This window comes from Sesamum indicum, linkage group LG9, assembly GCF_026168435.1.
Source record: "Sesamum indicum cultivar Baizhima isolate 11 linkage group LG9, ASM2616843v1, whole genome shotgun sequence".
In the NCBI taxonomy this organism is placed as follows: Eukaryota; Viridiplantae; Streptophyta; class Magnoliopsida; order Lamiales; family Pedaliaceae; genus Sesamum; species Sesamum indicum.
The window spans coordinates 3,952,772-3,976,643 of record NC_142665.1 but is presented as its reverse complement, the minus strand read 5'-3'; the positions used below and the strand labels follow the sequence as shown (position 1 = coordinate 3,976,643).

At 36.0% G+C, this 23,872-nt stretch overlaps 6 protein-coding genes across 10 annotated transcripts; 3 read left to right on the top strand and 3 right to left on the bottom strand.

The window, feature by feature from the left end:
* The first annotated feature begins 352 nt into the window (after window positions 1-352).
* LOC110012570 (calmodulin-like protein 3) lies at window positions 353-3,882 on the top strand. The gene is made up of 2 exons (XM_020696611.1): window positions 353-579; window positions 3,133-3,882. The coding sequence occupies exon 2, from the start codon at window positions 3,154-3,156 to the stop codon at window positions 3,613-3,615; it is 462 nt and encodes a 153-aa protein (XP_020552270.1). The 5' UTR covers window positions 353-579; window positions 3,133-3,153; the 3' UTR covers window positions 3,616-3,882.
* A 1,358-nt stretch (window positions 3,883-5,240) lies between these two features.
* Window positions 5,241-8,274, top strand: LOH1 (RNA-binding CRS1 / YhbY (CRM) domain protein). Its single transcript, XM_020696920.2, has 4 exons — window positions 5,241-5,412; window positions 5,582-5,897; window positions 6,582-6,989; window positions 7,102-8,274. Exons 1-4 carry the CDS (start codon window positions 5,300-5,302, stop codon window positions 7,636-7,638), a joined length of 1,374 nt encoding a protein of 457 aa, XP_020552579.2. The 5' UTR covers window positions 5,241-5,299; the 3' UTR covers window positions 7,639-8,274.
* A 513-nt stretch (window positions 8,275-8,787) lies between these two features.
* On the bottom strand, window positions 8,788-12,302 carry LOC105170515 (protein FAR1-RELATED SEQUENCE 2). Its single transcript, XM_011091309.3, has 3 exons — window positions 12,062-12,302; window positions 10,259-10,719; window positions 8,788-9,376 (listed from the first exon to the last, which is right to left on the bottom strand). Coding segments are annotated over exons 1-3 (675 nt in total). The 5' UTR covers window positions 12,063-12,302; the 3' UTR covers window positions 8,788-9,163.
* A 1,034-nt stretch (window positions 12,303-13,336) lies between these two features.
* LOC105170513 (Far-red impaired responsive (FAR1) family protein) lies at window positions 13,337-16,975 on the top strand. 2 transcript variants are annotated; one of them, XR_016067401.1, is made up of 4 exons: window positions 13,337-13,560; window positions 14,227-14,681; window positions 16,217-16,477; window positions 16,718-16,975. XR_016067401.1 is itself a non-coding variant. In XM_088885089.1 (3 exons), exons 1-3 carry the CDS (start codon window positions 13,536-13,538, stop codon window positions 16,412-16,414), a joined length of 678 nt encoding a protein of 225 aa, XP_088741215.1. In that variant the 5' UTR covers window positions 13,337-13,535; the 3' UTR covers window positions 16,415-16,532. The 2 variants fall into 2 exon arrangements, 1 of the variants encoding a protein (XP_088741215.1); XM_088885089.1 differs by lacking the exon at window positions 16,718-16,975 and having other exon boundaries at window positions 16,217-16,532.
* Window positions 16,976-17,014: 39 nt separating this feature from the next.
* LOC105170514 (mitotic checkpoint protein PRCC-carboxy-term protein) lies at window positions 17,015-21,025 on the bottom strand. 4 transcript variants are annotated; one of them, XM_088885087.1, is made up of 3 exons: window positions 19,617-21,025; window positions 18,266-18,420; window positions 17,015-17,498 (listed from the first exon to the last, which is right to left on the bottom strand). In XM_088885087.1, coding segments are annotated over exons 1-3 (1,434 nt in total). In that variant the 5' UTR covers window positions 20,895-21,025; the 3' UTR covers window positions 17,015-17,497. The 4 variants fall into 4 exon arrangements, with proteins under 4 accessions (XP_088741213.1, XP_088741214.1, XP_088741211.1 ...); XM_088885088.1 differs by having other exon boundaries at window positions 17,015-17,491; XM_088885085.1 differs by having other exon boundaries at window positions 17,015-17,404.
* A 1,534-nt stretch (window positions 21,026-22,559) lies between these two features.
* LOC105170512 (maternal effect embryo arrest protein) lies at window positions 22,560-23,609 on the bottom strand. Its single transcript, XM_011091303.3, has 2 exons — window positions 23,379-23,609; window positions 22,560-23,286 (listed from the first exon to the last, which is right to left on the bottom strand). The coding sequence occupies exons 1-2, from the start codon at window positions 23,384-23,386 to the stop codon at window positions 22,713-22,715; spliced, it is 582 nt and encodes a 193-aa protein (XP_011089605.2). The 5' UTR covers window positions 23,387-23,609; the 3' UTR covers window positions 22,560-22,712.
* Window positions 23,610-23,872: the final 263 nt, after the last annotated feature.

The following is a 23,872-nucleotide window of genomic DNA, read 5'->3' as shown; positions in this document are numbered from 1 at the left end:
TTACCACAATTTTTTATGTACTGGGCAATAACATAATCAAGCCTTATCTTTAAGTAGTTTTATTATTAACTTTTTGGTAGGTGTGGTATCATATATTTGGACAACTAAATATTTATCTCATTTTATTTTATTTAAAATAAATTATTATAATTTATTTATTATTCAGTATATTAAGATAAATTATTATACTGTTGTCAATATAAAAGAAACAAATTATAGCTAGCTACTAGACTAGCTATGAACCCTAGCATGTACCTTTATTCTGATGGGCCAAGGCCCATTATTATCTGTGCCCTAACCCATTCCCTCCATTATTTATTGTCATCCCACCTCCTTCCCCTCCACCATTTCTGCCTTTCACTCTGCAGGATCGCAAAGCCTCTCTCTCTCTCTCTCATACAACACAAACCGCGTAGGACAGTTGTATGTGCATATTGATCTTTGTTGGTTTGAATTTTGTGGATTTTTTTCTGAAAAATTAGCTGAAATCAGTTTGAGCAAGTTCAGCTTCTTGACTGGATCCAGACAGATTTCGATCCAGGCAATTATACAATTCAAGCTTGCGATATGAACTCGCCGGTAACACTCGCCTGAATCTGATTTATCATCTGCTGATTTTTCAGGCCCTTTTTCTACTGGCACATCTCTTTCAGCTAAACTATTTTTGTACGAGATATTTCTTCGAACTTTTTGTTTTTTAGATTAGATGCTTTTATTATATTTCGCAAACGCACTCTGTCCCAAAACCTTTCTAGATGTTTTGAGGCAATTTCTACGTTTGCTAAATTAATTGATTTTTTTTCCAATTTACTCGTCCATTTGATCCTTCAATCTGTGGTCATTTTTGGGCACATGGTTGGATTACATTTTATGTTATTTTTTAAAGAAAGGAATAAATTCTGCAAAAATCTATTTTTAATCTCTATTAATCGGGCTAATATGTGTCAAATTAACCTTATTTAAACTGGCTTCAAGGCTTTGATACATTCAAGTCAATTTCTATAGAGGCATCATCGTAATTTCAGTTATTTCACTCAGGTGTCTAGGATATGAGCTGGATAACTTATTTCAGTTCCAGAGATGTGATGCATAATCCAGCTCAATCCATCCTCAGCGTCGTGCTGCCTTCTTGAAATCAGTTCACAATTTTTAAGCGAACAAATGACTTAAACCGATGTTTGCTGATTTCAAATTGTATTTGCACAAGCCAATAAGTAGAAATGTGAGTTGTAGATGAATGTGAGCAGAACGTGCTGAGGAGAAAGAGAAGTGTAAAAAGACAATTCAATTAAAAAAAGCAATGAAAATAGATCTTCAATAATAAAAAAGAGCGAATGTTTAATTTCTGTAAATAAGTATAAAGTATGGTAGAAATTCAATTTTTTAAAGTTTAATAATTAATCAAGTTAAACATTTTATATAAGGGAATCAGAAAAAGTTTTAGTGTTTTATAAATTATCTTATAATAAGATATTAATATTGGATTTTAATATCGTGGGGAAATACTTACTAATTTATATATGTGTATATATGCCTTTCAATTAATAAAATAACTAACTTATCTAAATTTTTTATTGAGAAATTGATTTTTTTTAATTTTTTTACTTTAATGTATTATTTATATATTTTAATTTTATTTATAATATATTTTTAAACGTGAAAGATTCATAAAAACTAATTTATTGAAAGCAAATGTATATGTACAATAAGACCTAACATAAAGCAATATCGCCGTAATTTATCCCAGTCGAAAAATGTCTTATGGCCTAGACATTTTGAGTGGGATAAAAGTAGAAAAATATTGGTGGCACGTCTCCATAACATGATTTCCATACAATTTGATGGCCGAGGACGTGCCCAGCTATTTGTACATTTATTTTTCATTTCACGATTTTAAAATAATTTATAATAATTGATATTCATACTTATACTTATTTATTTTGTGAATAATCATGTCTTTAATTAGTTAGTTACATGAATTATTATTTTTATTCATGTAAGTTCAATTTTAATAAAAAAAATAAATTATACGACAGAACTTCGTTCACTTATATACATACTATTACTGATGTGTGTGCATCATTAGTTATATATCTACATTTAATTGAATAAAATATAAAGTATTAAAAATAAAGAAAAAAAGTTTGGAAAAGTCAAAAATTATGTTTGGAAGTTGAGGGGTGTGGTGTAATTATATGTAAAATTTTTATAATTTCAAAATTTTAATATAGCATCTTGTGGTCTGCTTTCCTTTAATATATAAGTTTTTTTGTTAGTCAGGATTTATGAAATCTTTTGATATTAATAAAAAAATATTATATTTATTCTCGATTGATTTATACTGATTGCTAGTCAAGATTTATGAAATTTTTCTTTTATGATCAAATTATTTTTATATGTTAATGTATATGAATATGTATATCTTCATAGTCACAAGGGTCGTTTAGTTCAAAAAAATTGTTTGATTTGCAATAAGTCAGTAATAAGTTAATTGATGATAAATATTATTTTTTATTTAGTTTATTTTATTAATATCAATAAATTCAATGAGTTTTGACAACAAATGAACTTATTTATTAGACGAATGTAAATTTTAGAGATACTAAATTTATGTGTAATTATATCGGATTTCATAAAAGGAAAATGTAATTATCCTTTAATATTTGATGCAACAAAGAAGGAAAAAGCTAAAATAAATAATTATTTTTGGGACATTTTAGATAATCACGTACATCACGTGATGGAATATATAACAGAGATATGATCATCTTTTGGTGGGCTCTCCGCATTTCCCTCCACTTTTTGCTCAAACCTTCATCCTCGCCACTCCACATAATTCCTCTACCCAAACTTGGAAACCCATTCTGAAAGCTATTGTGAAATTGTTTTCTGTTCAAGAATTCAATCCAATTTCCAAAAAAAATTTACGCCCCCGATTCTCCTTTCTTCTCCATTTCTGCCAAAAAGAAAATAATCAATCTCAATGTTCATTAATTAATTCACAAAGATCCCCTATTAATTTTGCATTTAATTTCCCGGAATCGGTGCTTTCTGCACGGATTAATTGCGTGCTTTTGAAAAGGATAAGAAGAAGTGGATCGACTGATCGATTAAATTCATTTTGGGCATTAGGGTTGAGCGTTTGATGAAGAAATGGAGGCTCCGGAGCTGCGTCGTATATTCTCAATGTTCGATCGGAACGGCGACGGAAAAGTAAGCGGGAAGGAACTAAGCGATTCGCTGGAAAAGCTAGGGATCCACATTCCGGAGAAGGAGCTGAGGCAGATGATCGAGAAGATCGACGCCAACGGCGACGGGTACGTCGACGTGGAGGAGTTCGGCACGCTGTACGCGGCGATCATGGAGGGCGACGACAGGGGAGACGAGGAGGGCGACATGCGTGAGGCGTTCAACGTGTTCGACCAAAACGGCGACGGCTTCATCACGGGGGAGGAGCTCCGGTCGGTGCTGTCGTCTCTGGGGCTGAAGCAGGGGCGGTCGCTGGAGGACTGCAACCGGATGATCATGAAAGTCGACGTCGACGGCGACGGTAGGGTTGACTTTGATGAGTTCCGTCAGATGATGAAGGGCGGCGGATTCGCCTCCTTGAGTTGATGATTGCCTGGTTCATCTTCATCAAACATCCTCCTCAACACACATTCAGATATGGCCACTTTTCATCTCTGTCAATGTGTGTGTTTAATTTCACTTTCCTTTTTTTTCTGGGTTTCTTTGGCACCTAAAATTCTTGAAATTAGGGTTCTTCCTCCACAATGGTTTTGGTTGAGAAGAATCCAGTTTATGTAGTTCATGGATGAATTGCTGGTTTGTACAAGTAATTGCTATCTATGAGTATGAGTTGGTGAATTCCATTTTTAGCTATTTATGCTTCTTATTCAGTCGTGCAATGCAGAGCTTATTTAGAAACACCTTTTAAATAAATTTTTAGACATGACAAATCCATTGGAAAAAGCATTCAACCTTTGGTGATTAATATAAACTTATAAAATACATCACGTCTACAAGTCTACAAATTTAATAAGTAATGCCTTTTCAAAAATATATTTGCTTTTCTCACACTCAGATTCTCTTTTCATATTCATTTTTTTTTTAAATTTAGTAACATTAAAATAGTAATTTTCATCTCAGGATACATAATTAAAGATATGATTGGCATGTGGGAAAGAAATTAAGTGAGAAAATGGAATAAGGATAGAAAAGGAATTATGTTTGATAGTATTTCTATGATTGGTATACACAATAAATTAGAAGGTAACACAATTATCTTTCCTTAATCAATTCCATTCACATAATTGATAATTAGAAATAATAATCAGTGGTATAATTAAATTATTTTTATGATAAATTTGTCCTTAGTAATTTTTTTTAGAAAAAATAATTGCATGACAATGGCATTTTCAGAATTGCTAATAAAAGGTTATAATCAATTTATAAATCATCAAATATGTTATTGAAGACATATATATATATATATATATATATATGAAAACATGTACTTATTGACCTAAAAAAATAATTTATTGACTTAATACATAATATTTTATTAAAAAAAAATTAAATTCGAACAATCAAATAAACTAATCTATTTAATCATATAATACATCTTCCATTATTTCTTCAATACTCGATGAAAGAAATATTTTGAATTAATAAAACTAATTAAATATCAAACTAATATCACTTTATTTTTTTTTTATCACCACATACACAATTATTTACCAATACTAGACACAAGTACTTAAATTTAATAGCAATAAAATTAAATATTAAATTAATACAAAAAAAGAAGATAACTTTCGTTCCAATATGTTAGGAATAACTAATATTCTGTTTGAAGGAAGAAATGACTAATCCCTCATATAAGAGAATAAAAATTTCTATGGAAATAAGTATTTTCAGACATAAAACATACCAATAACAGTTGTAAAAATAAATTGAGAAACGTCTTTTTCATTTCAAGCGAATTTCTACTACCAATCATCCCCTGAAATTTGTATTTATAATTATACAAACCTCAAAGAAACCATCTCTAATTACCCAAAATTTATATCAAACAAAAAGTTTAGGACATCAACCTCATCATTGATGCAAGACCTAGTCGGCTATGACAACACTGCTTCAACGCCAATCTCAGGAAGCCCATTTTTCGAATTTCTATGAACATGATTCTCCAATTTAGGCCCATAGAAAAAGCCCATGGCCCATACATTTTCTCCGATTCTTCAACAGAAAATTGCAGAGCAGAAAGCAGAGTAGTGCAGAAAACAAAGGGAGAAAAATGGCGGCAAGAAATTTAGCATGTAAATCCCAATATCTGAAGCGTCTCTTGGCCAATTCTCTGCCCTTTGCTTCGTTTCTCTCACAATCCCACTTCATATTTCACAGCCCCGGGTAATTTTTCTTTTTGTTTCTTGAAACTTTTCTTTTTCCAGTTCGTGAGAGTGGGATTCTGTGCACATAAAGATTGCTGTTTTTCGTTGAATAAATTATGCCCGTACAATATTCTAGTGATAAAATTACTATTTTATTCAGTCGAATAATTTTGCTGTTGATTATGTAGTAATGTACATATATGCAAGATTGCTGCTGTTGTTGGGAGATGTTTGCGTTATGAGATGGGAGTGCAGAGATGTAATCTTGGGGGTGTTTCCTGGATTCATTCAGGTCGGGTTTGGAGAAATGTGGAGCCTGTGGTGGAGCAGAGTGGAAAGAGTGATGGTGTGGATAATGGGTCGGGTGAGGTTCAGGTCAAGAAAAGGAAGAAACTGAAGGGGAAGAGAGCGGTGGTCAGGTGGTTGAAGTTATTCAGGTGGAAGAAGAAGAAAGAATATGGAAGGATGACCGCAGAAGAAAAAATCCTCTACAAATTGAGGAAGGTAGAAATATTTATTCTCATCCTGATCTTGTTAAGTGTTTTTTATTTTTGGTTCTTTGAGATATTCATTTATTCACTAAGGAAAGAAGAATCGGTTTATATGGATTCTTGATTGCCGTTTCTTTATGAGGTCCCATTGTTCAGGTAGGATTCATCATTAACCATCAATGATGAGTTCTCAGTTCTTATTTGGTTCCAGTTTCAGTTACAGTTACAGTTACAGATTTCGGTAAACCGATGGCCTTTTCTGTTGCTCAAATGATCATAGGTTAATAAGATTCAATCTAGTGGAACTTTGTCGTGCTGCTTTTGTAATCGACTTTAAGCCTTACCCGAAACCGCTTGAGGCAGTTTATCTGGATCTTGCTCTTACACTCTGCTTGATTAAGGGCCAGATCACCTTTGGAAAGAGCACACACATTCTCATACTTTATGTTATGTGAGATGATAGGCAGAGTCTGAGTCATCTAACATGTGGACTTTTTGATTCATTTCTGCCTATCCAAGAGAAGAATGGGAAGAAGTGACTTTAGTGTGGCCCAATATTTTCTTTTTTGGAACCAACATAATCACTGGTTTATTTTGCTGATGATATGCAGCTGCCATGACAGTTTTGAGTTTTCGTTGTTTTGGAAATTATCAGTTTAAATTTCTTACTAGTGGTTGATTTTCATGATTCACCAAGGCTCGGAGAAAAGAGGAAAGGCTACTTGAAGCTCTTAACAAGATTGAGCCTAAAGAGTCATCAGAAACCACCCATGACCCTGAAATATTGACACCTGAAGAACACTTCTATTTTCTGAAGATGGGCGAAAAGTGCAAGAATTATGTCCCAGTCGGAAGACGGGGGATATATCAGGGGGTTATATTGAACATGCACTTACATTGGAAGAAGCACCAGACTTTGAAAGTTATAGTGAAGACATTCTCGCCAGAGGAGGTGAAGGATATTGCTTCAGAGCTGGCAAGATTGAGTGGCGGGATTGTGCTTGATATTCAGGACGATGACACCATTATTATGTATCGAGGAAAGAACTATTCTCAGCCCCCAACAGAGATAATGTCTCCCAGATCAACTCTTTCTAGAAAGAAGGTCTTGTCATCCATATCCTTTCATTTATAGTCAGCATTCTCTAATTGGTTTCACTGCTTACATATTCCTGGAAGTTGACGTCCATTTGTTTGTTCTGTTTCGGTTTATACAGGCTCTCGATAAATCCAAGTACAGGGATGCTCTGAGAGCTGTTAGGAAATATATACCAAGACTTGAGCAGGACCTGGAGCTGCTTCAAGCTCAGAATGGAAGAAAAGATACTATGGGTGAAGAGAAACAACCAACTGATGCTTATGATGTTGATCCAGCAAAGGACTCCAATCAACATTTTGAGGGATCTGATAGACTGAAAGAACTCCTAGCTAAGACTGATGTAAATAACGAAGATGATTCGGACATGGATTCAGACATGGGTTCAGATTCCGAAGCTCTGTCAGATATTTTTGAAACGGAGTCAGACACCGAGAATGAGGAAAAAGCAGAAAAACCTCTTTACCTTGATGTGTTTGAAAAGATTCCCATGAATAGCGACGAAGAGCAAGAGAATTTTGAAGAACACCTGCGCCAAATATCCACTGATTCCAGAAAAGAGAAATCGAATGACAAAGATTTAGAGTTGGCTGATCTTGATGAGGTTGATAGAATGGTTTTACGAGCTGCTTCACTTTTGAAGAAAAGGAGGAAATAATCAGAGTATGTGCTGCCGCGAACTACCCAATTGGCTCTCATCTTCGACGATGATGGGAACTTTCTCCATTTCTCCTTCATATTTCTTGTCATTGAAGTCTTCAAACTTATCAGTATGTTGGGGTATGGGATCAAGTTGGCTGCTTAACAAATGTATAATTTTATTTGTTTGTAGCTGCACGCCTATCCTTATCATAGTAACAGATGAAATTATGCTACTATCCTGGTTCATCAGAAGTTCCTCCGCAGATTAACTCTACCACGACTGGTGCCTATGTCTATGATTTGACAGGAAGGATCCTGTCTATTGAGCAGCACTACCTGTGTATAGATGTTGAACATCACTGGTGGAGGTGACAAATGCTCCTTGCCAACTAAAAGAATTTGCTTCAAAATCGTGTTACAGTCCTGTGATCTGAGACAAGTTGACGAAGGAAACTAGCATTAACATACCTTGGTGGGAAAAACTTTTAGATGCACTGGGTGTGAAAATACAAAATGGTGTGGATAATACCCGTTAGCAAAATGTTGGTTGGACTATTTATGCGTTCTTATCATTTGGCGATCTCACACCTGATTTGGTGGTATAATTGTTACTAATAAAGTATGCAAGCAACCGAGATTTTTATGGTGCTTATTTTGCTTCTAGTAGGGTATATTCCATATGGTTCTTTTGCAGCCATTCTGTTGTCTACATGCTCATATGATTCCAGAGAGGTGGATCAGCTTTACGGGTACATGTTAACTTACATGATAACTTAATCATGTTTTTCTTTGTTTCTGGTAAATATGATCTCATCATTTCATTTTGTCAAATACACATAAAAAAGTTAGAAGATTCATTCAGGCACAATCCATGTGGATATTATGAACTGTGAAGTTTCTTCTCCATGTGAATTCTTGAGCATGGTGCTTTTGGATTATGGAGCAAATTCTGTTCCATTATCTGGTTGAATCATGCAATTCCCTGTTTACTGAAATAGCCACAAATTCATCATAAACATAGAGTTGTAACCATACATCTTTAACTCAATATTATAACATTTCAGTTGCCACTGTGCATCTTCTGTCCAAGATAACATCTCTTACATCCAGAGAGAAAACAAGAAAGGAAAGAAAGAACTTATTATGATACATAATAGAAGCGAGATGTATTAGCTGATAAGACGGTTTCTTTTTATCAGATATGAGATAGAACACAAACAGTTGAGGAAAAGCCACACAACTTTGTGCACAAGGTATTGGTTTCAACATCATTAATATCCTATTATCCTACAGAATTCAAGCATCACTATACATAAATCTGCAGTGCTTTCATGGATCCCCCTTCCATCAGTTCTTGACAAGAAGCTGATTGAGAGGGTCGTTTTTTACTCTTCTGGATGTTAGAATGAAGAGCTACATCCTGGTGATATATATCATTCTGGTAGTTTCAGGTTGGTGCAGAAAGGATAGAGCAACTTAAAGCTCACCATACTAAAATTAACATTGCACCACAATGGCACTGTCTATTATGAGGTTACTACCTATATTGCTGACAATGTTAGTGCTTCATTGAGTGCTGCAGCCTCTGCTTCCTTCACATTTTCGACAACTGCTAGAACTTTCATGGATAAACTGTCAGTTTGCTTCTCGACATTTGCAAGAAGATTAATTAATCTTTCTCTATATGCTGCACATAGTTCTTCCTGCCTCTGAAGCTCTCTGGCGAGTTCTTGGATTTTCTTATCCTTGTCACGCTGCAGAAATGATTTAATAAATGAAAGATTCTTACAATCTGACATGCTGCAGATCTATTGCAAATGTTGCAAATCTCATTTCATTTTCATCCTACCTATGATGCAAAACAAATGCCAAAGAAGGGAAAGTTTTGCATTTTATACACTAGACCATATGAAACAAACTACATGGAGTGTGGAATATCCAGTGTGCTCCATTATGTCAGTAAGCTGACGGGTAACTAAGATTATGCTGGGGCATAGAAATTAAATAGCAATTATTTTGGTTTTTGGGGATTGGCGGAAAGTAGATTTTTATCCGTATCCAAAACGATTTGAAGTCAGTTAACTCAAAGAGATCTTCACCACGCCTTCTATATAGTCTAGAAGAATCTTAGTGATTAAGTAGTTTTGTGCTCATAACTTTATAGTGTAACATATAAGATAAGTAAACCTGTCAGGATATAGGTGGGGATGTATTCCTTCATTCCATGATAGATGCAAGAGTTAAGGACTCTTCTAATTTAAATTAGTTCATCTCTGTTCCCTTTCGTCGTTCTTTAACTTCATCTATTCTTCAGTATTGCTAACAATGCAATGAACAGCTCCAGAACTCATCTTTTGGGATATGATTCAAGTCATTGTATTCCTAAAATTTACCTACTATTAACCCCAAAAATTTCTTCAGTTTCCTTAACTACTAACCATAAAAATTAAGGAAAGGAGAACTAACAGGTAGAGGCAAATCCAAAACAGTGGGTAGATCTTGCGAGATGCAAAGTTGGTACTTTTGGATGGGTAGGCGAGATATACCATCCTTATCCTCGGAAAGTACAAGAGGAGCAAGACAGAATAATATGAAGAAAGACCATCAATTGATTGCATAAATTGAGAAAGGCATACCACATCTGTGTATTCCTGAGCAGTGGCAATTAGAGGGTGGTTATGATCCTTGACAAATCTTGTAACTACCCACTTCCCCGACTTCTCAAGCTTAAACAGTATTGTTGCCTTGCAACCTTCACGTGCACTAGGCCGTGGCTTTTTTTCTGGGCCAATTTTGCCTTTTGCATTAGGAGAAAAGCCCTGCTTGTTACATCCAAGTCGGCGAGCAAGAGTTCTACCATCAATCTCAGAACGCCGGCGTTGCATAATACGTACCACAAATCCTACCCTCCTGGCATAGTCGGTGTAAAATCTCCTCGCATCATCTTCTGATTCAAATTCCATGCCGACATATGGTTCAAGAACTTCACCTCCTTCCAATGACCTTCTGTTGTCCTCACATTCGACATCATCATTTTCTTCTGAATCCCTGGAGTCCCAATCACATCTTTCCGACTCACTCACACTTCCTTCTACCACTGCAAGTTGATTAGCAGAAAATTACCATGATGCAACCAAAGCAAGCAAATATTTTTGTAAACTCATCTATATGCATCTACCAAGTGAATGAAATGTTCTCAATTACATGCAAGGCACAAAGTAAAAAATCCAGCTTTTGAAGTTACTCGAGAGAAACCCATCTGAAAGGACATTTGGTGGTTAGCACAACAGGAAAAGAGCACAATAAATACACAAATTTACATGTAAATGGAATATATAGTAAATACATTTGGAGCCATTACATGGGGTAATTTTGAACAAAAATTACATCATGTCTAAAACGGGAGATTTCAGCAAAAACGAGTGAAACAACATTAAAAATATTTTTCATATACTGATATACTCTACTGTAGAACAATGAGAAAATGACAATTAATATAATTACATAGGATATTGATTAAATTTTGTTAAATATGTCCAAAACTTTTTGTTTAATATTGGTAATGAAACAGGAAGTTCACGTTCGCTGTTCTCCTTTCCCATATCCAGTATGAATCCCTTTAGAAAGATTAAATCAAAACTGCCAAATGAGTACTCACATGCATCAACAGAGATAAAATAATCATAAATCAAAATTTGGTTATTTTTCCCTTCCCCCCCTTTGCTAAGACTTGATAGTGTGTGAAGCACAGTATAAGTCTGAACGGTAAATACTAGGCCAAGATCCCCACATTTACTACCTGTACTTTCTTGGAGATTAGCTAGTCACCCGATCATATCATCATTGCATGAACAGACACAAGTGTTTGATTAAAAAAAAATCACAACTGGCAAATCTCAGAAGGCACAGCTTCTTGCTTCAGGAAAGGACTGAACTTTAACCCTGAAAATTCAAGTGCATTTCTCCGTTTCAGGACTTCCCTTTCACCATTACCTTCTGCAGTTTTTCCTGAACTAAACAACCAATTCTCTTCTACTTTTCCAAACTATTATCGGAGGGAGCATTCGTGGGTCCATTATGCAAGTATTTAGCAACAATTTTGGTGTCAAATATGCATCAGTTGTTAAATTCTACTCACACGAATCAATTTCGAAGAAACAATTGATCAAGCAACAAAAGCGGGGTGGCAAATCAGCATGAGCAGCAAACTAAAAACACCTAATCACAGGAGAAAACAAATCCAACAACACTCATCAACCAAAACCCAGAACCAATTCCAAGAACCCCGAAACGGATAAGAATTCCTGAAACCCACAAGGAGAAATCATCACAAATTACAACAAACCCCAGATACTTCAGGGGTCGGCCCAACGAGCATCCATATGCATATAATTCAGTAAATATGAAAAGGAAAAGAGTGATTGCAAGGAGGGTCTTACTCGTTGTTATGAAAGATCAGTGAAGAGTGAAGAAATTTCGAGATAACAGCAATTCCAAAGTGCAAGTGAGACCAATTCTTGGGCGTTTTATCCTCAGCTCGGAAACTCAACTCCGCAGTGTATGCGCACCCACCAGTGATCTAACTCCTTAATTCCTTAAGTTAGAATTATTTTTTTTATTCAAAATCCCTAATTCTTCAACCTTCTTTTAATCTTTACATCTAAAGTTTTTATTGGATTTTGTGCCACTTCCCCTCTGTGATTGAGTACACCAAAATTGTATTACAGCTTTTTACATTATCTAATGATATACTCTCGTCAATAATATTAAATAAACTGAAAAGATAATTATAGTTTTTATAAATCATAAGTTAAATATTTTTTTTAATTAAATTATCTTTAAAACAGTGAATTTCACTTCACGCATAATGTGGGGTTCGAATCCACAAGTTTTAAAATCATGGAACTTTATATTCGTCAATTGAGTTAGACTTCGTTTACACTTATTATATATTATTAATAATTATTTAATTTCTTCAATTAAGCATAAACAATTGCGTCATTTTTGAATAAATTTACATTTATAATTTCTGTTTGGTCCTGCAATTAAGCGGCTGAGCTAATATATATTTCAAGTATAAAAATGTTGTTTGGCCCTTTTTCTCTAGTAATTACTTTGAAATTAAATTACGTCAAAATCATGTTTTGGCAGAAGTTATAATTTGCACTTTCAATTTTAATGTATTATTTTTTTCATCTTGTCATCGTTATCCCATTATATGGTTTTTAAATTTCTAATTAACTTAAAGAATGAGATTAATTTTAAAATAAACCATAATTTATAATTGTATAACAATTATAAAATTATGAATACAAACGTTTTGATTGCTTTTTCTAAAATCAATTATCTTCAGAATCAAATTATTGTGAATAAATTATTTTGTAATTAAATAAAGGGCCTTAATAAATTAAGTAATTATCGATTCAAATTTCATAATCAATTTTCTTGAATTAATTATTTATAATTAATTATACAACCAAGATATGACTTTAATTAAGGAGCATTATTCTATTATATTAGGCCTCATTCTGAATTTTTACTTTAAATTAATTTCCATATTATATCATATTTTACTTATATTACAGTTACATGAATACAATTTATGTATTTTTAAGATAACATTATATGTATAGTGTAAATGGTGGATGAAATTAAAAAAATAAAATATCAATTCAAAATAAAGGATCAAAATTAACTAAGGCTTCTAAATTTCTAGTGACGAGAGAGTTGCTATTCAGCAACCACGCTTTAACTGCGAGAGTAATGGAGAAGAAGGTGCTGTCGGCGATTACGCTCCGCCTGTTCGCAAGAGGATAAAGAAATTCCACCGCGCTTCAACCCATCAAGATTCGCAGGAAGCTAGCAAGTTTTTCCCATAAATTCTCGAAGACCCTTTTCTCATATTGAGCTGCGATGATTGTTGCTTCATTGTCATCAGGTAAACAAAGCTCTTTCTCTTTTTGTGAGCTTTAATCAGAAAATTTGCTCAGATTCATTGGTTTATGGAATAAAAGAGAAGGGAAGAAAGAACTTGATGGTTAGTGGAGTTTAGAAATGAATTGTTAGCTTCATTGCATGCTAGAAAAAGAATTTGTAAACGGAAGTGAAACTTGTCTGCTGGTTGATAATGTTTTTGAGAAATTCTTCGTATTTTGGTTTTCGAGTTGTTTGATCTTAAGCTCTAAAGAATTGAATCTTTGTTGATTTCTATCTCCAGTTTGTGAGTAGAATTAAATGGCTTCTGATTTCTTGATCCGAATATGACTTTTGGGATTTGGATATTTAAGTGTTAAAGATCATATCAAGTGAGAAATCACGCCAGAACTTTGAAGTTTGGGTAGTTGGTCTTGAATAATCAAATGTCTATCTTTGATTATATAAAAGAATGTAATTGTTCAAAGCATTTCCTGTTGGGTTCCTAGGATTGTCCAGTTCGTTTTAGTTGCTGCCCGTGATTTTTGTTATGCCGTATTTCCCTTTGTTGTGTGCGGAAGATGGGGAAGAGGGATTTTTAGCTGAACAAAGACACAATCTGTGGGAACAGCGCTAGTTATCTTCTTGAAGCCCCCAATGACAAAATATAAGTATTGTTCTCTTTATGCAGTGGATGAGAGCCAATGTGCAGGCAATGAAGCAGAAACGATAGAGAACTCGCATGGGACTGAGTTAGTTGTTAATAATGAAGGACATTCTGAGAGGGAACCGTTTGTGGGTATGGAGTTCGATTCAGAAGAGGCTGCCAAGGTATTCTATGATGCATATGCCACAAAAATGGGGTTTATAATGCGGGTTGATGCTTTTAGACGATCTATGCGTGATGGTAATGTGGTTTGGCGTAGGCTTGTGTGTAATAAGGAAGGCTTTCGCAAGTGTAGACCCAAGCGGAGTGAAAGCAGGAAACCAAGGGCAATCACTAGGGAAGGATGTAAGGCAATGATAGTTGTAAAAAAAGAGAAGACATGCAAATGGGTTGTTACAAAATTCTTCAAGGAGCATAATCATCCGCTGGTTGCTGCACCTGTTAATACCCGTCGAAGTGCACAGCTATCTCAAACCCCAGTAAGTGTTTCCCACTTCCCTCGCAAATTCTTGGGAGTTATCTCTTCAGGTGTTAGCTTATTACTTTATGTGTCCTTTGTTGAGTGCTTGTTCCAACAATGTTTGGCCCAGCTCTGGTTTAGGTGTCTTACTGAGTGCTTGTTCAAATATCATTTGGCCTCTGCTCTTGCCTTTTTCCACTGTGTGCATTATGCTCCATATACTGGGGTTTTTATTATTTCGTCTTAATCTGCCATAGGTTACTTTACTACAAGGTTTAAAGTCAGTCCTGCCCAGAGAGTACATGTGACTATGTGAGTTAGGAGTAACTCCTCCAACTGAATATTTTTAATCTTTTACCAAACTGACTATGTGACTATGTGAGTTAGAATGGCCTCTGTTTCTCTCTACCGGGTTTCAGGCAGAAGCTGAGATGCAAATATATCTCTTTTAGGTTTCAGAAATGTGCACCATTGGTGCTTGTTTGCAGGGTCCATATATTACATAACAAGGTTTCTATAGGAGGCTGATCCTTGGCATCAAATTAGATGTTAATCTGGCTGAGTTCTAAATACTTTGCTAAAAGTGACTATGTCAAAACACCAAAGTTTGCATCAGTGTAACCATCTTTTGTGATATGTTGCTTGCTTGTTTGTTTCCATGAAATTTATCGCACTTTCTGCCAGCCCACTGATGTGCTTTCTGGAAATTCTCTCTCTTAGAAGGTAGAGAAAATGAAAAAGGTACTCAAGAAACAAAAGTCCTGCTGATTGCAAGTTCTGAGTAACATGCAAAAAAATATTTATTTGAATAAAGTAGCACTCATATTGTCTTATTACGAGATGAAAGGGCAGCAGAGCTCAAATGCTTATAGATGTATTTTCATGGCATCATAGTTTGCTAGCATGGTTAAGGAGAGTTTTGATAATTCTATTATCACTTGGTTTTTTCAGTCGTGACATTCAAAAGATTGAAGGGTTTTAATTATCTTTCATCCTGTGGATTTGTAATCAAAGAGTTCGGAAGCTCTTGTAGACCAAAGTTTCTATCGTTCATTTGAAGATTCAAGTTGAGAAAGGATGACAATGGACTAATTCTTTTGCTGTAGAGTCACTTTGTAGTGTGAATACATGGTTAAATTGGAAAATACAAGATGACCATCATAGATGGACACACATCCCTCCCGAAACAAAGCCTTGATTTACAAAATCCTAGTAATTGAAGTTTAAACCTTTCTTTGCTAATTGGCCCGTTAAGATTTTGGCAACAATTTCAAGTGCGAAAATTCTTCGTTTCATGCATGAAGTGGCTTGCCTCACTGGGCTTTTCTATGTATCAGCCAACTCCTCCCACTTCATCAAGAAAGCAAAATCTCCTGTCTTTGTTTTTGTACTTTGCTGCCCCATTGTGGTTTATCGCTTGCTGCTTACTGTTAAAAACTTTGCCAAGGGTGTTACTTCTCAGCTTTCTCCTCTATATGAAATGTCCTGGCAACTCCTATTACGCTTAAAGAGTGTCATTTCTATGTTTCTTGATATTGTTGGCAAATTTTTCAGGACGAGAAAGACGTGAAGATTCGAGAATTGACAGCTGAACTACAAAGAGAGCGACGAAGATCTGCAGCTCTGCAAGAACAGCTCAATAGCATTCTGGAAGACATGGAGGAGCACTCTAAACACTTGTCCAGAAACATCACTAATATAGTTCAAAGCGTAAACGAAATCGAGTCGAGGAGAATAGTCTTCCCAAGCTGATAGGCTGTAAACGATATTTTCTTTCTTGCTGATGATTTGCTTGAAACTCTTGTGTTCTCTGCTGTAAGTAACATTTGCTATACTTTTACAGAATAAGATAAGTTTTGCCTTCAATAAATGTTGTATATGCCTATACTTCTTTGATTTTGACTTTGGCTTCTTGAAAGACAGGAAATTTTTTATCCAACTTGATTGATTAGATCTGAATCAATTTAATTGATTATGTGATCGGTTTGATTCAGCGAAAATTGATTTGGATGAGATTTGCAGTATATGGTGAACACTTTCCTCTTGAAACTGCAGATTCAGGGAAGCATGGAGATGCCAGGACACCTCCATCGCCCCTATGTTCCAAGAGATCTTAAATAGCCCGGCTGATGGTTTGGTATCCTCTACTTTTTTTTTGGGTAAATGTAATTTTCATTAACTGAAGAATAGTAGTACAACACAGTGTTTATCAGTTGGTTTCTCCCGTTACAGACCACGGGATACGCCATAGTCTGTATAAGGCACATGTGCTAACTGAACAAGCTAAATTAATGCTAAGAATCTTCTGCTTAACATCGTTAACAATCAAGAAAGCCAAAGTAGTCGATGTTCTTTCTTCATGCTCGAATCGCCTCAGGTTCCTCTCCCTTCAAATATGATAAACACAAGAAGCAAGCAGTGCTCTATAAGCAAGGTTGACAATATGCTTGCCCCTCCATTTCCGTGCTGCCCAATCAATGTCATTTGCCCAATCTCGGTTAGGCCATGGAAATCGGACCAATCTGCGAATCTCGGAAAGACACCGTCTACTATATCGGCATTGGAAAAAGAGGTGAGTATGAGTCTCCATCGTCCCATCACACAAGACACAATCACCGAGATGAGAGAGCCATGGCTTGTCCGTCGTTGGGAGTTTGCCGAGAATTGCCATCCATAAAATGAAAAGGTGACGAGGGATTTTACAGGAGCCCGAAAGTAGTGAAGCCCAGTCTACTTTCGTCCCTGGTGGATCAAATAATCTGGTAAGTGCCTTGGTATCCTCTACTTGCAATACGAAATCCGAGTTTCTTTTCTTAGGACCGTGATCATCTGGGCTCTTGTGGGACAGAGTTCAAAATTATAATTTAAATATTTAAGCTCCATTTGAATTTACGGAGTTCAATTTGTGCGAAAACTTCAGAAAAACAATTTCACATAAATTAATATTGAATAGATTTAAAAATAATTCAATGTTACTAAAAATAACTCAACTGAGAATTAAAGATTTCTAAGTCTTTGCATAAAGGAGTCCAAGCACATTTTTATCTTGATTCAAACTTAGACATGAAGTTTCAGATTGGTGGTGAACAAAATTTTTTTGCATAGTCTGTATTATTGTCCTAAAAAGATGAATGGTAGTAAAGTAAATGTGTCAAATCTTTATCTTCATTGGAGACATTTCTGACACAAATTTTCATGTTAGAAATAAACCTCACTTTTACTAATTTAAGTTACATGGATAAATTCTAGTATTGTGTCAGCTTATCAGACAGTATCTTAATATACCAAAGCAGAGAGCATGACAGAATCAATAGTGCAGCAGAATCATGATAGGATCAACACAAACAGCTCCAATAGGAGAGAATGAGTTTCAAATCAAATGTTCCAATTCCCCTGTTTTCTTATGGCCAGATCTGTGGATTATGGAGGACATCGACAAAGTAATAGCCCGATAACAATCAAAGCTTCAGAATTTGGTGTTATCATTGCAATATTATACATTTCCATTGTTTTAAAAATCTAATTGGAATGGGACAATAAACTCAAACTTTTCCTACAAAAGAGTGAAGTTACAGTGTTATCAGAAGGTAAGGATGACATTACCATCCGTATTTTGCCTGTGTTTGGGCTTTGGTAAGGTAACCTTTAGCACGCCTCTCAGCGAGCTCCATTTCTTTCTGTCTCATGTCGAAATACAAAGAGCCAATTTGATGCTTCCTCTTATGCAATTTTGAAGGCTTCCCCTTGGTCGAAGTGGGCTACGTAAAGGCAAAATGAATATGTAAGATGGCGAACAAATACAAATGACGCATTTTTGTGTTGTGAGATTGAAGACACTTTCCCACATCAACATACTCATCAAATTGGAAAGGGAAAAGAAAAAAGGATTCATAAGCAAATAAATCATGTATATTTTGTAACCAAAAATAACATCATGTATATTTAGCTTTGATTCTAAGCATTCATATTTTCCGGGCATTCATCTTTCAAGCTTCCACCTTAAATCTTTCACCACATTTGGCACATCCAGAGCACAAACATAATTTTGCTTCAAAAGGTTATAAGCCTTACCGATGGGTGGCATCGTTCTCATTAGTACAACTTTGACTATTGAATGCAACATATAATTGAAATTCAGCTATCCTACTCGGAGTCGGAATCACAATTTATCAATTAACCTAGCTGATATACTTTTCGTAAAGTATCCTTAATGGTCAAAAGCAAGTAGACTTGTGAGCACCCAGGATTGAATAAACATCCTGCCCACAACAGCACAATTTCTGTTTATATTCTTATGCAATAGAAAATCTACATGAGGATCATTTAGCAATTTATTTTACATAAGAAAAAAAACGCTGTACTAGCATATGGCATCATAGTTTTTCATACCCAAAGCCTCCAGCTGATCACAAAGGTTTCTCTCAATTCCAATAAAAATGCAATCGGATCAAGTATGATTTATATATGGATAGAACTTATAAAGGGGTCTAAAATACTAAGTAATTTTTGCTGGGCCCTTGTTGTTTTTTTAGGTTCATTAGGATTCTTATTGGTTGGTATAATGCAATCCATTCTGTTCCTAATAGGTATCCATCGTAGAAAAACCATTTCAATTATAATTTTTCTAAACTAATAGCAAGGTACTCCAATAAACAGCATGCAATCATCACCTTACACTGTACACCACCAATGGCTAAATACAATCTCTTCCTGAAACAGCACTAAGACTGTTTACAAGCTTGTGCGGTAAAACCATGCAGGGTTCTCTTAAGCATAGTTGACATAAAGAAGAATTGCAGCTACACCATAGTCTTTTCCCCATCCCCAAATCCCCAGAAAAAATTTCTAGTAATGATGCGCCAATATCTCCAAAGTAGTAGCATGGCTTATATGAAATACAAATTGACAAGGCATCAGTTCAGATAAGATAACAATATAAACACATGAAATATACCTGGTACGCAGGGCCAAACGCAATCCCTGTTAATTTGACCTGGTCCTCCCTTGGTCTATTTTTCATCAACTCATCCTGTTTTACTTCAACTATCTCTGGTGGAACATCTTTCCTCCCCCTCTTTACAGGCAATGGCAATGCATTACCAACTATTCCAGGTACCTCATGCACGGCAGTAGTACTGGACCAATTATTTTCATACTCTGCATCATTACCATAATCACCATAACTGCCACCATGATTTGTGTATTCTACATGTTGCCCATTCCCATACGAATAATCAACAGCTTCGTAGGATCCTTCATTAGAGTTCATACCGGCATCACTTCCAGCAGTAGCAACAGTACCTACAGCTGTAGAACCAACACCATAAGCACCGTAATATGCATAGCTTTCACCACCTAAACTACTAGAATGATCATAAACCTCATGAAACTGATCATTTCCGGTGCTACTGCTTCCTACAGGGGCCAAACCAACATTATCATCAGCAACAGCACCATAACCACTGTAATATGCATGGCTTTCACTCTCAGAACTCCAACTAGAATAACCATAATTCAACTCACTGGACTGATCCAGCAAGGATCCCACATTGGGATTCACAACTGCATCATTTCCTGGCTTGCTAACTACACTGGAGGCTGGAGCTTCGGTTTCAAGAATAGATCTCCTTCCCGCACCTGAAGCAGAAGGCAAAGCGCCCAGAGTAGCCGAGTTCCTGGGTGCCGGAATACTGGACAAGAATGACTTTGCAGAAGAGGTGGATATTGATTCTTTTGATCTCTTCCTTTCTCTTTCTTGCTCACCTTCATCATCATCCTCATCTTCATCATCAAAAGTACCAGAATACGGCTTTGCAATCGTCGGAGGCCTAAACTGAACAACCCTCTTTGAGGCAGAGGAAGAAGATGATGAAGACGATTTGGGCGGAGGAAGTGAAGCGAACAAAGAAGAAGAGGACGAGGATTTAGGCTTCGAACTCTCCACAATTTGTTCATCGTGCTCATCAGCGTCTCTTTGATGTTCAAACTCCGCTTGGGGCTTAGGGTTAGGGAAAGATTGGGATTTGGGCGGCGGGAGTGAATTGAAAAGAGACGATTTAGGCGGCGGCAGAGAGCTGAAGATCCCACCCCGTTTCGCGGATGATTCTGAAAGAAATTCTGCATCTTTCTCTACTCCGGCTCCGGTTTCCAGCTTAACCGGTTTGTCCGAGGGCGGTTGTTCTTCACGTTCTTCATCATCTGAGGAGGCGTAATTTGCTAGCAAAGAATCCATACAAACAGATAACGGAGCAAGAAAAATTCCTAATTGCACAGGAAAAGAGGAATTAGGGTTCTAAAAGATTCCTCTAGAGAGGACAATGATTTCTGTTCTCGATCGGGATTTGGGGGAAAACTGCAAGTCAATTACTCCAGCTCTATTTCTTGGGCTTTCATCCATTAATGCTGGACTCATCACGATGGGCCAGCCCAGCAACCAAATTCAATATTTCTCAACAATCCCTCAAAGATGAAGATTTCACCCAAATCAGATTTGATTGAACAAAACTAATAACAAAACAAGTATGATATATTGAACATTTTTTCTAAATAATATATCATAAATATATTGTACTTGTCATATAATTAGTTCAAACTCGATCAAGATTGCAACATTTCCATTCTTCTTCCCTCTTTTTTTTTTTTTCGTTTCCTTTCTTTGTTCTAAAATAAATAAATTCCAACGAAGATCTTATTTATTTCTTTAAATTCTTGAATATATAATTTCTTTCTGTTATGAATTGTTGATAATCTAATTAACCGATGTTACAAATTAACAATCGATATTGCCAAAAATATATTTATATACATTAAATGGTTCTTGAAAAAGAATTTAAATATATAGTTGACGTGTTCAAATTTCATAAATCAAAATCAAATCTTTATTCCTATAGTTTTGCTATTTGATGAATTTAATATTTTTTTAAATTTAATAGTATTTCTAAAAATGATGGGCTGCTCTACAGTAAATAGTCATCCATCAACTCTACATGACTACAATGCTTGTTTTAACATATTTAAACTACACCGTCGGTTGCATAATAATCGGATCAAAATATAATCAGCTCAGACTCCACGCTCCAACAGCATAATTGCAGACGACATGTCCTAAAATCCCAGCAATTCACTACAGATACAAAACAGTAGACAGATATTTCGAGTGTTAGGAACCGAAATTTGCTCTCCCCAGTCCCCAAGCCGGGGCAAATTAGACTCTGGTTTGATCGACATGTCTAAAACTAGTCAAGTCCGACCTCAATCAGACACATCTACTGTCTCCAAATATGCAAATGGACCTGCATCGTTGATCGTTGCATGATCAACGTTTGCAGCTGCATTTCAGGAGGAGCTGTGGTTTCATCACAGCAGTCACAATCTTGATGAAAACTTAACCTGCACTAGAACAACAGATCATATGCATACTAGAAATCGAGGTAATTCTTGATAGTATATCTGCAAACCATTTACTTTGAAGAACCAATGCACGTTATCTACATATTGTTGTTTACCATAGAAAAGTGCTACCGTCATCAAGCATAATACAGCAACGTCATGGATAGACTCCATTTTCTTCTCAATCCATAAGCAGCAGAATTATTCATCATATCTTAAAACCTCAACTCAATGATCAATAAATATGCCCAAAGCCGACAACACTGTCCCAGGGGAGTCTCCAAAATCAACTCTGTATACCAACACAACATAGACCACCGTGAAAAACGGCTGAATTTCAGTGGCTGCAACACTTATCCAAGAAGCTGCAGAGACTCATCTATTTCCAAGCATTAGCTAGCTAATCTCCCCAACATGAAGTCCATTCTTTAACAAGCTTAGCTCGGAATTCATCAATACAGATAATTAACACGTAACCATCAACATATATAAAGAAAAAAACTTGCAGTGACATAAAATTTTTACTAAACTTTTTCTAATCACTGAAAGATGGATCCCATGAAATTTTAACATAACATAGTTGCAATGTATCCCAAAGAAAAGTATATCACAATTATAATCGATAATCGACCCATAAGATACACATTCCCCAGCAGCTGATTCAATGTAGAAACGCATACACAGCAGTTGAAATATAAACAACAAGAGCAGAGGTCACTAGAACAATCAAAGCCGTGACGGCATGTACTGTGGACTTGCTCCCACAGGACAGCATTCCCAGCCTGATCTCGATCACATTCACCATCGACAGCATCAAGAACAAGCACCCCATCACCGAACCGATGGCGGAAGCCAGCATACCGAACCTCAAAACCTTAAAATTGATGTGGGCTCGGAAGATTTCATCCACATCCTTACTGTTCAACAAATTGATGGCCAATTTAAGGCCCTGCGCGACGAGAGAGGAAAAAAGAAAGAAGCTGAAGGATACCACCTCGAAGACAAGTAGCTTCTTGGCGACATCGAGACCTGCGTCGCAGGCGGAGGGGTTCTCGAGGCTGTGCTGGCCCGGAGTGGTGAGAGAGAGGCCGACGAAGACCGCAATCGTGAAAAGGGAGTTCACGTTCACAAGGCCGTCGAGGGCGGTGACATGGACGCTGGTGGTGGAGGATCCGCCGGACGAGGAGGTTCTTTGAGGCTCCAGCGAAAAGGGCTCCTTCGGATAATCGTCAGATCTGTGAAAAACAAACGGAAACAGAAAATCAACGACAAAAAAACATTAGAATTAACAATCTTTATTACATAAACGAATGCGAGGTGGGCTTACTCCGGCATTGTTGAAGGTTCTTGGGGTGATGGAAACGGTGCTACTGGCGGTGGTGTTGCTTGGAGGGATTGGTCATTTGGGCAGTATCTTTCCTGGTAGAGTAAAAGGAAAAGTGAGAGAGGAAAGAGAGGATGCTTTGCTTTGTGGAACTTGAATCCTTTTGGTCTGAATGCGATGCATCTTCCCAAGTTTTCTTTTTTCCTTACAATCTCATATGCTCCATGATTTTGAATCATAGTGAAGAAAATTGTTCAAAAACAATAAATGAAATTATTAAAGATGTCCTCTATTTGAATTGAGATAATAATTTCAAGAAAGTATTTAATTTGAGTTCCTGTAAAAAGATACGTAAATATTTTCAAGTCAATATTCGATTTTAAATCGTCAGCTAATTTAGTAAATATGTATTTACAAAAGTCATAAATAATAAAACAAAATAAGCTCAAATTATAATTTCTAATACTTAAGATAATGAGATTAATAATACAAGAACT

Excerpts from the sequence above, each read along its gene's own strand:
- LOC105170515 (XM_011091309.3), bottom strand. Across the intron at positions 9,377-10,258 it reads CTCAGGAATACACAGATGTG|CGTGACAAGGATAAGAAAAT; the intron begins GTATGCCTTTCT and ends TCATTTCTGCAG.
- LOC105170513 (XM_088885089.1), top strand. The coding sequence starts at position 13,536 with ATGATTGTTGCTTCATTGTCATCAG. Across the intron at positions 13,561-14,226 it reads TGTTGCTTCATTGTCATCAG|TGGATGAGAGCCAATGTGCA; the intron begins GTAAACAAAGCT and ends CTCTTTATGCAG. Across the intron at positions 14,682-16,216 it reads CACAGCTATCTCAAACCCCA|GACGAGAAAGACGTGAAGAT; the intron begins GTAAGTGTTTCC and ends CAAATTTTTCAG.
- LOC110012570 (XM_020696611.1), top strand. The coding sequence starts at position 3,154 with ATGGAGGCTCCGGAGCTGCGTCGTATATTCTCAATGTTCGATCGGAAC.
- LOH1 (XM_020696920.2), top strand. The coding sequence starts at position 5,300 with ATGGCGGCAAGAAATTTAGCATGTAAATCCCAATATCTGAAGCGTCTC. Across the intron at positions 5,413-5,581 it reads TTCATATTTCACAGCCCCGG|TAATGTACATATATGCAAGA; the intron begins GTAATTTTTCTT and ends TTGATTATGTAG. Across the intron at positions 6,990-7,101 it reads CAACTCTTTCTAGAAAGAAG|GCTCTCGATAAATCCAAGTA; the intron begins GTCTTGTCATCC and ends CGGTTTATACAG.
- LOC105170514 (XM_088885085.1), bottom strand. The coding sequence starts at position 20,894 with ATGGATTCTTTGCTAGCAAATTACGCCTCCTCAGATGATGAAGAACGT. Across the intron at positions 18,421-19,616 it reads CGTTTGGCCCTGCGTACCAG|CCCACTTCGACCAAGGGGAA; the intron begins GTATATTTCATG and ends GCCTTTACGTAG. Across the intron at positions 17,405-18,265 it reads ACACAGGCAAAATACGGATG|GGACGAAAGTAGACTGGGCT; the intron begins GTAATGTCATCC and ends TTGATCCACCAG.